The sequence below is a fragment of the Pogonomyrmex barbatus genome, unplaced genomic scaffold (genome assembly GCF_055798465.1).
Source record: "Pogonomyrmex barbatus isolate J1 unplaced genomic scaffold, ASM5579846v1 scaffold14, whole genome shotgun sequence".
In the NCBI taxonomy this organism is placed as follows: Eukaryota; Metazoa; Arthropoda; class Insecta; order Hymenoptera; family Formicidae; genus Pogonomyrmex; species Pogonomyrmex barbatus.
The window spans coordinates 3,878,894-3,894,854 of NW_028297110.1; the positions used below are offsets into that span (position 1 = coordinate 3,878,894).

At 30.0% G+C, this 15,961-nt stretch overlaps 2 protein-coding genes and 1 long non-coding RNA gene across 7 annotated transcripts in view; 1 reads left to right on the plus strand and 2 right to left on the minus strand.

The window, feature by feature from the left end:
* Positions 1-31: 31 nt before the first annotated feature.
* On the minus strand, positions 32-1,587 carry Dlc90F (dynein light chain 90F). The gene is made up of 4 exons (XM_011634705.3): positions 1,429-1,587; positions 1,175-1,292; positions 660-825; positions 32-543 (listed from the first exon to the last, which is right to left on the minus strand). The coding sequence occupies exons 2-4, from the start codon at positions 1,193-1,195 to the stop codon at positions 395-397; spliced, it is 336 nt and encodes a 111-aa protein (XP_011633007.1). The 5' UTR covers positions 1,196-1,292; positions 1,429-1,587; the 3' UTR covers positions 32-394.
* Positions 1,588-4,639: 3,052 nt separating this feature from the next.
* The window catches only part of cnn (phosphodiesterase 4D interacting protein centrosomin), a 29,230-nt gene continuing 17,908 nt past the window's right edge, over positions 4,640-15,961 (plus strand). Inside the window, exons 1-2 of one of the 5 annotated variants that reach the window (XM_011634708.3) lie at positions 4,640-4,790; positions 14,126-14,181. In XM_011634708.3, coding sequence (XP_011633010.2) covers positions 4,744-4,790; positions 14,126-14,181 — 103 coding nt within the window. In that variant the 5' untranslated portion in view covers positions 4,640-4,743. Of the gene's footprint in view, positions 4,791-7,046; positions 8,153-14,125; positions 14,182-15,961 lie in introns of those variants that run through there. The other 4 variants (XM_011634710.3, XM_011634706.3, XM_011634707.3 and 1 more) reach the window with 4 other exon arrangements.
* LOC105424466 (uncharacterized) lies at positions 8,163-13,074 on the minus strand. The gene is made up of 4 exons (XR_967534.3): positions 12,954-13,074; positions 11,188-11,287; positions 11,032-11,052; positions 8,163-10,523 (listed from the first exon to the last, which is right to left on the minus strand). It is a non-coding gene; the product is annotated as an uncharacterized LOC105424466 (long non-coding RNA).

A 15,961-nucleotide genomic window follows, 5' to 3' on the forward strand; every position in this document is an offset into this window, starting at 1 on the left:
TGCACAATTAACTTGTGCAATAATACAAGAGTTATAATCGATATCTTGCATTTATTTTTCATAGAGAGAAGTTACAATGTATAGATAGAATATCATTTTTCATAAAAGAAAGTTAAATATACTTTTACTACTTTTACTACATATTTTGTATATCTATATGATTTTATTTGTATCACATATATATTAATCTTTGCATTGCATAGTCAATCTTAATAGCGCAATCACTTGTGTTCTTTTATTTCAAGCGTTAATTTCTGTGGTTTGTGCAAAAATACTGAGTTTTATCAAATGACTTTAGAATGTTTTTACTTTTAAAAGTAGCATTTGCTATGTATTTCATATTTGCCAAATTATTGAATTTTTTAAATACAGAATTTTTGTTACGTGGACAAATTTATAGGGCCAATCCAAATACAGATACAATGCAATACATGGTTTTATTTTCCCAGCGCACTGTGCAACTGCCATCAGTAACATTATCCCAATAACATGAACTTGCTGTATGAAGTCCAGCTCCATTTTTCTGCATGATCGTACAAGTCACTGTACATAATTTAACATTAATGAAAAAATTTGGATGAAAAGCAAATTACTTCAGAAATTATATAAAGATCTATATAAATTTTTTTTCTTTTCTTTTTAAAGATTATGTTACATACCAATATATTTATAAGCCTTCTGTAATTTTGTAAGATTGCCTAAACATGCCTCTACTACATTTGAGGTCCATTGGTTAACCTTATTATGCTGATATGTATTGCCGCCTATTGATACTTCAATCGCTTCTTTGATGATATTGCTCACATCATCTACTACAAATTGCAACTAGAAACAACAAATCATAAATAATTTTATATAAAACAACAAGGAAATACTTATAATTTACCTAAATGAATATTAAAATGCTATTTTGCTTTTTAACATTAAAAGATAAACGAATGATTGATAAACAGCTAAAAAACTATCTTTGATTTGAGAAAAAAATTTGAGGTTGTTTCAATCAAATCAATAGCATTTCACATATTGCTTACAAATTCTAAATATCTTTGAAAGTAATTAACAGTAATTACAGTAATAATCACTAATTTATATATATTTTTAATTTCTATATCTCACGTTAAATACACAGTAAATTTATCATTCAATTAATATTGTCAGAAAATCTGTAACTAACCTCCTCTTGTGCATCCTCCATCTCAAGCAAGCACTAAAGATCACTTAAGGAGTATTTTCCGTAACAATTTAGAGATTATTATTCATCCGATTTAGGATGATTGTCAAGTTTGGCGTGGCTGCAAAATGAAAAATCCCACAAAATTTAGATTGTACACAATGATCGGAGAATTTCGGAAGACCACTGATTCTTCTGATTTTCCGCGTAAACCGTAAGTACTTTCTATTTCAAAGCAGCAAAATTATTGTACTAACGAGATCCGATCGTCGTGTTGCGACGTTCGTTTCGTTAGAATTATCTTCTCTAATAATGCGTGACACTTTATTCGTAATTACAGCCAGCCATAGTCAGCGAATAATCCTCAACCCAACCTTTTCAACTGTCACGAATAACAACCCGCCGGTTGCCGTTTTCCCCGATATGGAAAACTTGAGACAGAGGTTCTCAATCTGGAGTTCATTAGGAAATAATATTCTTTCACATGCAGGATATGCAAATTTTGACTTTTTATTTAAACGAGAATTTCAATTTCGTTTCTATGTATTTATTTGTACAGAAAAGTTCATCAACTAATATAAAACAAAAGAAAGATCTTTTAATAATGATTTTTTTTTAGGATATCATTTTCGTAATTTAATGAAGAGTATTTAGGTTCATACAAGGCTATTGCAGATATTAAAGATATAAATGCAAGTAGCAAAACGATTTAATCGTAATCCCTTAATTTTTTTTTCGATTAAAGCAATCGACTAAACTGTAAAATATAAATTTTGTAATGTAAGCGCGACTGTGATTCATATAGTATTTATTTACGTACACTAATATAAACGTTATAAAAAGAAACAAAGAAAAAGAAAAATACAAAAAAACTAAGAACAAGAATAAATCAGAAGAGTCACAAAATTTGAATTTATCTTGCATCAAAAATAAGTATATAATAAAAAATGTATCCTGGAATTTCGTAGTGCACTAGAGAATATTTTTAATATACACATATTAATAATATAATTTATTATTAAATTTATTTAGTATTGAATATAAATTTTTACAGATGACTGTTTTTATTTATTATTATATTAAAATAGAAAAATTAATTTATAAAAAATATAGAAGAATTATGAAGAAATAAAACTTGTTTAATATTATTTTTTAAATTTTAAATACAGATTTATTCTCTTATTCGATTTTTAATTTCTTGAGAATTCTTAAAATTTTCTTAAGAATTTCTTAAGAATTTCTTGAGATCATCTTGAGATGATTTATTCTATTACAATCAAACAATATACATATAATAATAGATTCCCGATAATTACAAACGATTATTTTTATAATAATAGTTTAATCCAAATATCTTTAATATTGGTCACTTTTAAATTCTTATTTTGTATTTTATTATAATTTGTATAGTATTTTGTAATACGTACACACATACATACAGCGAGAGCTAGTTTATTTATTGTAAGAGGTCTACATACAAAAGAGGTCTACATATCTATCTTTGATAGATCGGAACGAGACTATTAAACAAAATAGCAAATGCACTGATAATAAATAATTTAGAAAGTATTTAAAACATAACAATTATAGCATTTAATGTTAGGTCATCGAAAGATGTTACAATGCCTCGTATTAGTTAGATATTATTCGCAATATTATAATAATAATTGTTAGATATTTTGTTTTACACACATTGTAGACGTCATTAGCCTTGAGAAATGTTTACGCGCAGCGCGTATTGTGTTTAGCTCCACGTGTTATCATTCATTCATTGGCATTTATACGGGACGGTAGCAGTGCGCGTCGCTCCGCGTTTCTTTCCATTGTTTCATTGACAAACGAACCAAATGTTGCTATAATTTATTGTATAAATATAATTATAAATGTTTATTAACGCTTGATTAACAATGAATAAACGTATCGAAATAACAACTTTTCAACAAAGCATATACACATTTCGCGCGACTTATTTCTTCAAAATTTATAATTACTTTTACATTATGTTGTAAATGATAACCCCTCCGATGGATACGGAGAGGTACTTCCAAGAGTTTCCGTACCCCAAAAACGAAAAAACGAACAGTACCCAGTACACCATTATTAATAACATTAGTATTAAATATTAAATACTAAGGGTTACGTATCTCGAAGGGTTTTTAATAATAGTCTAATCTGAATATTTTGAATACTATAATGTTGAGCATTTTAAAATTTCTACAGACTTAAATATAATTTGCATTTGTAATACGTATTTCATAAGCGTATTTCATAATTTATTATAACAGATAAAGTACATAAGACACATTATCTATCTAAATGAAATATTTATCTATCTAAATAAAATAAATTTTAACGCTAAATAAATGGTAATAAGTCTATAAGGGTGCGTTTGCTTCGGATATACTCACACGCTATAAGCACCATTCTATCTTTATTATTCATTACACGCCAAAGATAGAATAATACCAGTGTGTGAGCGCCCAAAACGAACGCATCCTAAATGAAATAGCAAATGTACGATACACACTATTTAAAAATTATGTAAAATGTAACAATTATATTATTTAAAGTATATTATTTAAAGTTATTGAAAGATGTTGTAACGTGGAAAATACATTTTGTTCGTAATTGTCGAATATTTCCGTTGTAGCCGAATTATTGTTGTAACCTTGAGTTGTGTTTACACGCCGCGAGTAGCACGGCTCCACGTGCTACCATTCATTCAACCGGCGTTCGTACGAGCAGGTAGCAAATCCCGCTGCTCCAAATTTCTTCGCATTTCTCTGATACCGAATAAGAAAAGCCTTGAGAAAACATCAGATGGACGTCGTGGATACAATACATTATCATTGTAAAGTAAATGCGCGACAGTTTCATCACGTGAATTTCGTGCGATCGTAGTATTAGTTGGTACGGCAGATTTTCTACAAATTAATTGTATGTATTCATAAATTAAACATATATTGTTTTAATGTTCGGAAGAACTCGAACTATAATATACAATAAATGACATATAATAGCAGAAGTATAATGTAAGTATTATGATCGATAAAATATCTAATATACATATTCTATTAATAGTATAATAATTATTAAGTATTCCAAAACGATTATTATAAATATATTATATTATTTTTATATTGCATTATATTATTATTATAAATTATATTTCAAGATTAATTGTAGATTGTTATAATTATTATTTTTCTTTATTATTAAACAAACTTCATATATATAGAAATTTTTCGCAATCATTAGTGCAAAATAGTGCGAGTGACTGAATTCGGGATTTGTAACATCTGTAACATCAGACGCCAATTTGCAGAGTATAAAAAAAAATTCTTCTCATGAGAACCACTGTAGCAGTGACATTTCAGGAGATCCGAAGGCAGACCTGAGTTCGCTGAGTTGGCAGGCCTGCGAAGGCGCGGCAAACGGCGCGGCTGACGGTCGCTTCGCGAAGTATCGTTTTGAAAAGTAACGGCGACGTTGGGTCGACCTGTGTGTTTCACGTTCGTGCGTTTCGATACGTCAAGATATGTGCGAGAAGATACGGCGAGCCTGTTAGAACAATGACGGAGTTCGAGGAGACGCTGGTATCGGCGGTGGAGCTCGACACGTGAGTAAAATCCGACCAGTCCGAATCACGGACCAATCTTTTGACATCCGAATCATCGTGCATCGACCCCCTCCGCGGGGTCTCGCAGTCGCACGTGGGGCCCCTGCGTTTGTAAATATAAATAGACACATATATTTCTGCCTCTGTAACCCGTGCTCTGCATGATACGTTTTTGTACGGATACATCGACAAGATCCAATCCAATAAATTTCAGATTACAAAGCGGAGCTACGGGATCACGAACTCGGAATTAAATCAATCAGAACAAAAAAAAAATTAAAATTACGATTATCTAATTTAACGAGTTTTCAGTTTTGTAATCCGTAATCTCCAATTAGTCTCACATAGCTTTCATAGAATTTCACGGATTAAAATATTCGATAAACAAGTGGGTCACTTGTCATTTGAGTGTTTATTGTTTAAAATATTTCCTTACTTTTCTATAGAAATTTTATATCGTATTTGTGTTATCGGACATATATTTTTAAATCCATGTCAATTTCCTATTATAATATCCTCTATTTTTTATCATTTATATGTTTTTTTTTATTTTTACATAAGTATAATTAAAATAAGTTTTCTTGTATTCCAAATTATTATTTATAGCTTATTAAATAATTTTCTTATAAATTCCCTTTCTGTCATTTTTTAAATAATTTTTCACCCTGATATGATGTTAAAATGATGTTAAAATATTTACTCGTATTTAAGTAATTTAAGAAATATATCTTTCGGAAGAAAGCAGGCAGCATTGAGAATTTAAATAACATGCAAGTGACATCGATATGTCATGTAATTTCGCAACATGTATGCCACAATAAGTCATGAATTTGCTTACTGTATGCGTTTAACATCTGTTATCTCCCTGCAGGGTTAAAGATCATCTTACATATCACAGTGGTTATCAATCTCTTGCTCATGTGCTGCGTCGATCTTAAAAGCGAGTACAAATTTTAAGGGAGACTTAATTTAATTAGAGATTGATTCGATTGTCAAAATCACGATTAAAATTTCTAAGTATAATCCTGCCTCTAATCTTCTAATCTTCTTTTTGTGTTAAACAACAAAAGATAAAGTTCTATCTGGTTTAACAAAGCCCGTAATATTTACGGGTATTATTTGATAAATTAATCGCCGATTAGATTAATCAAAATTTGTTCCAAGTTAAGCCTTAAAAGTTTAATGAGAAAAAGAATTATTGATGTTAAATGTTTTCATTGTTCAAATTTGAGTAAGGAGCGTCAATTAAAAGCTCAAAAATCTACTGTATGGAAAGGAAAACATAGGAAAAACTAGATGGAAACTTAGTATTTTATCTCATTTTTTATATAATATCAATTTTAATTGCGTTTCCAAATAATTTACCATGATCATTCGACTGAGAAACCGTGAGTCCTCGATCGGTAATTCGTTTTCGTGTTTTTACAACCTTCCGTACTCCCCTTTTCTGCTTCTGTCATTCACTGTTAGTTTACCCTTCTACGCATCTTCTCCTCTCTTCTTCATCTTCCCACATCGTTTCTCCCTGTTTTGTTGGTGTATGTATGCGATGTTCTCATGATGCCCTTTTTTCCCCTTCCGTTCTTTGATCTGACAGTACAGCAGCGTTTACATTGACTATCGCGTGCTGATTTACACGTCCGTTGATAACGAAGAAAGCGAGAAGGCCAGGAAAATTTGTAATAAATGTAAAGTATGTTCTTGATTGACATTTAAGAACATCCATTTAATCATAAAGAACAAATAGATTGAATTGATTGATTTTTGTAATTATCTATCGGTACATTCGGGACATACTAAAATGGGAATTTATTTTAATAGAGATGGATTACCTTTTTGTAGAAAATAATTCAGCATATATATTCAAATTTGTAAAAAAATTATGAGTAATTCTTAGAGAACAATATTAAATTTAAATGTAATATCTTGGAATATAAAATATTCCTTTTAATTATTGAAAAGTCGAATTTTATCTAGAAATTGAAAGAAATCATTAAAAATTAAACGTTATCTAAAGAAAATTACGCGAAATGATTTTCCAAATTTGTAATATTTAAGGATCTAGAATATGAAACAAGTAATTATTTTAATTAATTAGAAATCAAATTTTAAGTTGAAGAGAATTACTATTAAAAGCTAAATTGTCATTTACAAGGAAAATAATTATGCGAAATGATTCTTAAAATCTATATTTGTGACACTTAATGGCTATTTTCCAAGTTTTAAATTTCTTATTAGAGATTTTTTTATCCCTTTTAGATCTCATGCCAGAGTAGAGATGCTGTTCCCTCGCTCCATTCCCCTTTGGTTTCTCCGTAGTCGACACGGCGCATCCCTCGCGCTCTCCTGGTGTCCCTCTCCCCCGCGCATTCGCCTCCATCCCTCTATTTCTGCTCGACTCGTGTTGCCGTCTGTCGTCAGTCGTTTTCAGTGCGCCGCGCGGTACACGGACGTTTTGGAACAGGATCTCCGTGCGGATCGTACGTCGGAAAATTCGTTGCGACTTCGCTCGCGTAAACAGAGTCGAATCGACTGACGCAGTCCTTTCCCGCGTATCCAACAACGGATCGCATTCAGACGAGGCGTCATCGTCGAGATAAGATAGCGGGGCCTCGTAACGAGGAGTCTTCATCCCCTTCCGGGAAATCGACTCGAGGCCCATCGTGTAAACCCGTTTGGATTACTGTCGACGAGTGACACCGACCACGAACATCTCCGGATTGTCGACGCGCGAGATTCGTGACGGCCGTGGGGAATTATCTGACGCGTCATCCAGTGCGAGAGTTGATTCCATTGATCGGTCCAGCTACGCGGAGGAGGATAGAGTACGTTCGTGCTAACGCCGCCGCTCTCGAGCAGACCGATTCCAGGACCTTTTCGGATCCTTGACTCTCACGTGAAGGGAAGAGGGAAGGAGGGAGGGGGGGAGCATGTCTCGTTTATACGAGGACATGAGTGCAATTTTGGTGGTTAATCGCGGAGAATCATCCACGAGAACCTGATTGACATTTCCTCTGAAGGACACCATCGTGTTCCTTGTCGGTTGTGTTTTTTAAGGAGAGGAAAAGACGTTGGTATTTTTGGAATTCTAGAGAGATTGATCTAGAGAGATGAGGACATAAAAATTGCATTTTTTTGCGAAGACGTGATCGGTGATTTTGTCTCGTTATCGAGCTTCTTTTGGGACTCGGATGGTAACTTTGTAGTGACGGGGATTTAGTGAACGAATCACGTGTTTTCGTTTCTTGATTGTTACCGAATTGCTGCGGAATGCTTCTCGGTGGCTGTAGATATTCCATTCAGAATCAGAATGTGCCGTCCACGAGGACCAGTGCCTGGAGTCCTTATAATTCTTTCCGGAAGTGAGTATCATATACATAATTAACCGAATTAATTATTGATTTATTAGCTTGAGTCTCGAAATGTCAAATAATACAATAGGTCTTAATATTACCATTTGAATTCGTAACTAGTCTATTTGTTTTTAAATTGATATTAACATATTTATCGATAATTCGAATAAAAATTTAAATATAATTATAATTATTTGAAAATGAAATTCGAAAGGTTTTTAATAAATTAATACCAAGATTGTAGAAAGCGAATTTTATTAACAATGTTATTGTTAATCTGCAAAAATATATCATTTAAAATATGATGTTTGTAGAGAGAAATGAAACAATACAGTTTTAATTTCGAAGATATAAATATTTCGTGAACGATTTACTTCTTGAGCTTAAATATTTCATTTTTAATAAATTCCATTTTTTGAAACAGTTCATTGCTTATGAAAACGCTAGAAAAAGGTATTGAAGATATCATGCTTTCACTGTCGTAAATGATGAATATTATTTTCACTTTGTCAAGTGCATTATCAGCATTAATAGGGTTAATGCAGGTTAATGATGAAGTCTTTGTGTTCTTTATCGCATATCCTTTAACATGCATGCATTTAGGTAATGCCTATTATAACATACTTACATAGTCTTTGACAGAAGCTAATAATGCATCATAAAATTTGATAATCTATCTATGATATCGAGTACAGAGAATATATTTTTTCTAATTAGCCGATAATATACTTATGATGTGGCGATATGATTATGGTTATTATTTTATGATTATTAGCGTGTGAAAAATCGTCGGTATATTTTTATTTCACATTTAGAACACGTAATAATTTTTTTCTACCGTGAAATAAGGAGTAAGCAGAAGTTTATTAGCAGCTATTGTATCGCATAATGTATATGTATGAGGCATCGCATTAATCTACATATTTATAATCTATTTAAATATTCATATTTTGCAATATGACACGGGAAGAAGTCTTTTTTGTCTTAACATACGAAAATCGAATTATAAATAATGAAAACATGAAGTTATAATAAGCGGATAGTTTATCTGAGTAGACGACATCGTATTGTAAATAAAAGTCTACTGACAGGGTCCAGCTAATTATTTAACTGCTCGGTCAATTCATTTAACGAAGCGTTAATTGAGGAAATTTGCACGGCTGACACCTACGTGATACATATATGGTAACCAAGTAAAGACCTGAATTATCTCATATGGAAAGACACTATTCGTATCTCTTTATTATTCATTGACTAAATAAACACTTCTAAGAAATTATGAAAACGATTACTGATACGCAATTGGAAAGAATGAAAGAATCATACCAAATATCACGAAAGAATTATCAAATATCAAATATCACGAATTTTAACTCACATTATTATCTAATTACCATTTATTAAAATTAAAATTAAAATTATTTACTATTATAACAGTGGCGAAATATTATAATAGTAATAACAATAATGCTATTGATTAAACTCTCCTTTTCTTTCATTTCTGTTATTAGTATTCTTTTAAAAAATTGAGAAAATTAATACAAGTCATTTATAATAAAACAATTAATAGGTTTGCAATATTTGTTAATGTATTAACAGTATAAGAAACGAGATGCATGCATGTTTCGATCTATGCGGCGGCTGCTATATCCGATATACTCTATATCGATTATTTGTTATATTCACATTGTCGGATGATGGCAACTGATGGTACATGTTTTCGTAAGATTGCTTCTTTATCTCATGTCGCATCACAAGTGATGTCTTTGTCTTTTATTTGTTAAAAGAACAAATGCTGTTCATTTTTTAAATGAGAGATTCGCTTTGCTTCAATATATCATAAATATTTTCCAGTATTTAATTTTCAATTTATCTCTATTCTTATCTCATCTTTATTATGAATATCAAATTCATAATTGTTATTAATTCTAAATGTAAATAAATGTATGAGAATTTAAATGGAGTGATTTTTATCTACATTAAAACGTATGATATTTTTCCCTCTTTTTAACATATTCTAATTAACAGTAATTCTAATTACGTTTTTTCAATAATAATTGCATTCTTTGCAATAAAAAATATTAATTAAAAAAAATTGAATTTAGATAGATTGTTTCATTTTTTGCCGGAAGAAATATCGCTAACGTAATTTAAAGTTAAATCACTTCATCGACGTACACATTGTAAAAGCACATAAATGAATCATATTATATCACGTAATGCGTAATTACAGCCGTGAACGAACCCATGTTTAACTGCATTATCGCATAATGCGTGTCTTATAATCGTCCCTTTGAGATCCTTTAACGTCATCCGACACGCGTGTCTCCGGTTGAACTGCAAGATTCCGAGAAGTCCGTATCCGGATTGGTTAAACCTGCTGTAAGGGTAGTGCTTAATATAACGATGTCGAATATACAGGAGTAAAGTTGAAAAGTTGACAGTTGTGCACAATGCATTTGTTGTTCAGCCATACCGAAGAACATTCAATTATCAAATTGGAAAATCTGAATTTAATAATTTGATAAGATTGTGAATTTTATTTTCTTCATAATCTATGCAGTCGTAATATTTAACGCTGCTAGAATCTTTAAGTATTATTTTTCATATATTATATATAATATAATTTTTTATTACAGATAAATAATTTTATATAATTTCCGTACGTATTTTCGAAGAAAATATCAAACATGGGTATAAATAATTGTGAGCGACATTAGACAAGTATACCATTTGTATACATATACATTAAAATGCTCGCCTTATGTAATGGCAATATGAAATTGTGGTATTATGTCCTTATGTCTACCACATGTCTTCTAATTATAATCGAAGATTATACACACGGTTACAACTCTGCGAATACTCGATATGCGTTATCTACGTACCAGTAAGCCAGTTTCTTGGGACTGTAACATACAATATGCACAAGAATCTTTCTAATAATCAATATTGTATCAATAATTTACAAAAATTTTATTTATATATATAAATATAATAATAATTTAAAATCTAATTAAATCAATCGATCAATTGTATATTACCAATTAAGCAGCAGCTATGGTTCTTGTTTCGGTTTGACTCAATCTTCGTGGAAAGTATGCAATTTCTGCGACAGCCATTATAAATCTCTTCATGTCGTATCTTTAAAAATGCGAGATATTTTGTCACGGTTCTGTATATTATGACCGTGTGTTTCTCTTAGAATATCGTCTTTACTACGAAACGCGATACTCTTTGCACGGATCCTATGCGTTGTGATTCGCAAACGCTTCCCATAACATGGCTATTTTTAGCTTGCGATATTCGGTAGATACATTTCACGAAAGAATCTATACTTCTGAATGCCATTCTCTTGTTTCAAACCAATTGTATAATTTTTACTCATAAAATCAAAGTGTAGGAATTTGCAATATTATTTAATGTATTTCTATTTGTATAACATCGTTTGATCTTTTCGGTTGATCGGTTTTTACTTTATACAAGTTTTCATTTTTAAAAATGCTCTTTTTGCGACACTCTAGATACATTATGGATATTAAAAGAAAATTTAATTTATTAAAAATATTGTTTTTTCTATTGTTTTATGTCAAACGTATTACGATGATAAGTACAGGTTTGGCGAGATATCAAGTGATTCAAGAAGTTAAACCTGAAATTCTCTTACGATAAATAGTCTGTGTTATCTTCTGATTGAGATTGAGAAGTTATATATGTTTAAGGAAGGCGTACATATTTTCAAGAATTTTTTCAGAAATGTTTTCTCAAAGAAAATTAATTTGGGTTTTATATATATTTACTAAACAAAAATAACTCTCTTAAATAAAATATCTAGAATATATAATATCCTAAATTGTTTAAAAATTTCATACTTAAATTTCATACTAAAGAGAGCGTAAATCATTTATCGATCTTCTGAGTCACTGTATGCTTTTCGCTTATATATTTCACACCTACATTTTATCATACTTTTCAGTTAATAATTGGATTTATTTTTTTCGGTTTACACGAATGAATATTTAATGTGCTTTTTATTTATATATCATTCTTCGAATACTTATTTTTATTAATTTGATATTTGTTATATTTTAAAATGTAAATTTGTTCTATTATTGTTTCTATTGTTTTGTTGTTATTATTGTTATTATTTTTATTTTATATTATTGATAATTTTTAATTGTAAAAGCATATAGTATAGAAAATATTTTAGTGAGATTCTTCATAGAATAATTATAAAACCATAAGAAATGTATCAAACATAATATTAAAAATATAATATATCAAATATATCAAATATAATATTACACAATAAGAGTATATAGTTTTTCAAATAACTTTTGGATTCATTTTTCTTTCATGAAGTAATTATATTATCACTTTTAATTTATATTTTTACTTTTTTTAATTACTTTTAAAGTAATTTATTTGATCTTTAATGTTACAGCATTGAGATTGTAATTATTGTTAATTTTTATAAAATATAGTATGCATTTTATTGTAATTGAAGTGAAGAAATTAAAAATTTTTTATTTTCATTTGTGTCATTTAACTGTCATTCTTTTTAACTATCTTTACAATGTTTCCAAACCGATGATTTTTGATCTCATATATTCTTCTCGGATATCGTGTTTGTACTTCGATTTAGAATCCGTTAGTATGACTCGCCGTTATAGAATAACGTAAAAGATGTGTGAGACAGATTAATTACTCATTTCGCAACTTCGGAAGACGAACGAATGAGAGAGAGAGAGAGAGAGAGAGAGAGAGAGAGAGAGAGAGAGAGAGAGAGAGAGAGAGAAATAGAATTTACCTGAAATCTAAATAAATCCTCACTGGAAATCCTATGGTTCTTTGACCGAGAGAGCTGCGAGACGGCTCGGCTGCAATGGATTAATAAACCCTCGTAGAGAATACTTTGCACCACCTTAAACTGCACCAGTAATAACTTCTAGGTAGGGCTATAACCCGAATGAAATAAATTCTGCATAAACGATTAATTTCGTACAATGAGTTCTATCTACAACCATTACGGAAATAGCTTGTTACATTTCATTATATAATGGAAATTTCAATAAAAATATTCTTCTATTAGCATTAGTTTTTTTTTCATAAATCTTTAATATTATCAATCTTCTAATTAATAAATAAATAACAATATTTAATTTTATTATTAAAAGAAAAATTATATATATTTAGAGAAGAAGATAGATACAAGTTAATTAAATACTAGTAATATACATTATTAATTATTTATTATTATGATTAAATTATAATAAAAAAATGTTACACATAAGTGTTACACATATTACATAAAATATTTTCTTACAACATTCTATCATATTATTTTACAATTAATATAAATAAGTTCAATATGTGATGACTCACTTCTAAATCTTGAACTAATAAAAAAAATTATGAACATGTTTCGAAAAATTGGAAAGCTATTAATATAACTAACGTTCTATTAATAATATTGGCAAGCAAGCTTCATTCGCGCTCTTTATGCTCTTATAAATCATTGTCCACTCACTTACGTGGCGACGTTGACTTTATTATGTCAGTTTTTTGGTTTTAAATGTTTTATCAAAGTTCTAAATACAGAACATTTGATTTGATTTTTTTCAAACGTTTTATCTAATTCGGTCTTTGTTATTTCCTGTCAAGAACACATACATTTTTATACCATTTTTGGTCTCATTCCGAAAATAGCTGTTCATTCACTGTTCTTTATTACCTTCTATTTGTTACCTTCATTACCTTCGGTAACGCTAAAATTAAACGCTAAAATTAAATGCTAAAATTATTTGCTATACGGAATAGTTTCTATTATTTTTCTATATATTTCAGTGATATTTCTGCATGTGCTAAGTACGAAATTACATAATATTTATAAGAAAGTTGTAAGAAAAAATGTGCACGTTTATTTTTTATTGTTATTATATTGTGTGATTAATTTTTTAACTTTATTCCACTTTATTACAGCACCAATATGCCGGTGCAGGAAATCACAATGAGTCAAACCCTGCCATTGACGAACGGTGAGTAATATTTGTATTATATTTTGTCAAATTTATAATTTCGATAATATGATTTTAATTTTTTATATTTAATAGTGCAATAATTTTGCGAGAACTAGCTTTTTCAATTAATATTAAGGACTTGTATCGCGTCAGTTAATAGCAAAATCACAAATTATAAGAATTCATCATTTTATTATTATATTATAAAATAGAATAAAAAACTTTTAGAGAAGATGAGAAAAATAGCTAAAAAAGAAGCGGAAAGAATTTAAAAGTATATATTAAAAAATTTCATAAATTTCTTCATCTTCTGTTATCTTGTGTCATGCTTCTTCGATGATGCGTACAATTAATATTTCTTTGGGAAGAGCGATCCTAAGAATAACCGGATATAATTTTACGCTCTATAAAGGCGAAGGCGAGGCGGAAGATCGTATAACGATCGTATAACGAACGATTATACTCGTATTTATTATTTACGGCCTCGTAGCGGTGATTATATCATATATCGACAGATATCTCGATCAGTTCACCACTTGAATGAGTCGTCATCGATATTGCAGACGATAAGGCGACTCGATTATATGGCTTTTTCTCTCGCACGCCCACCTTTATTGGTCATTTCCCTTAAGTAATTGAATCCCCCTCCGGTTCTATTCCAATTACAGTTGCAACGCGGTGTGATGCTGTTAGCAACACTTTCAATTATACTGCTCTTATGCTGGCTACCATTTATCTCAATCGCGAAATACAAAAATTAATCTATCTTTATAAGCATTTATCTATATAGGAATACATGACAATACTTCTCTTTTTATTTGATGGGGATATTTGGTAGGGAATTATTTTTATAAATAATTCACTTTTTAAATGAAATAATTAAGCTTTTTTTCAAGAAGGACTATTCAGAATTTACTAATTTTGTTATTAATAAATATTTTCGTATTTTCTTTTTACTTACAATTATTTAATAGAAACTATTAAATAATCGCGTAATTAAATTTTATTAAAAAATATTAGTGAAAACACACACATACACAAGTGTAATTATAGAAAATAATTAACGTAGATCAAAATTTCATAAAAAATAATAAAAAATTAGAAATGTAGATTATTTTTCATTTACAAATATCTTTTATGCCACTATGTAACATCTAACAATTAGATTTCACGGAGTTAATGTCCAAATTTTCGATCGACGCGTTTGCTCGTCCAAGACAAACAGAAACTATTTTCGACGCAGAATCCATAAAGCTGTTCTCAGCGCATACGTTAAATATCACTCGCGATCAGATGTGAATAAGTCTTTTAAATTCAAAATAATTTGGTATCAAGATACATTTACTGTAAACAAACGTGAATCTTTTTAATTAAAATAATTTTATAAACATAATAAATTTTTATATCGCACATTAAAAATAGCGCATATTTTCCCACTTCTAACAACGGACACTTACAATTGGTTGTTCAGAGGCCGTGTGAAAATATAAATAAATAGGAGGTCGCTGCTAATTTGCTGCACACTGTTCGTTACTCTAATTCGCATGATCTGCATTTTTCCCCGTTAGTCGCTGATTGTTCGATGTTGTTACACGGAGATACCGTTGGAATCAGGGAGAGAATGCTTATACGCATCCCACAGGAATGACTGGTCTGCAGTTATTTAAGCTTAGCAAATCCACAGATCCGAGTTCAAAAAATCGACATCGCGGACGCGTATACATTTAGACATACGTATACTTATATATATACATGCGTTTTTTCTGAATGATAGTGTAATAAACATTTGAGAGAAAGT

What these genes read in the sequence shown, in the direction of transcription:
- Dlc90F (XM_011634705.3), bottom strand. Translation starts at nt 1,195, where the DNA reads ATGGAGGATGCACAAGAGGAG. An exon ending in TGGAGGATGCACAAGAGGAG is followed by an intron (nt 826 to 1,174) that starts GTTAGTTACAGA and finishes TGTTGTTTCTAG; the next exon opens with TTGCAATTTGTAGTAGATGA. An exon ending in GAAGGCTTATAAATATATTG is followed by an intron (nt 544 to 659) that starts GTATGTAACATA and finishes AATTATGTACAG; the next exon opens with TGACTTGTACGATCATGCAG.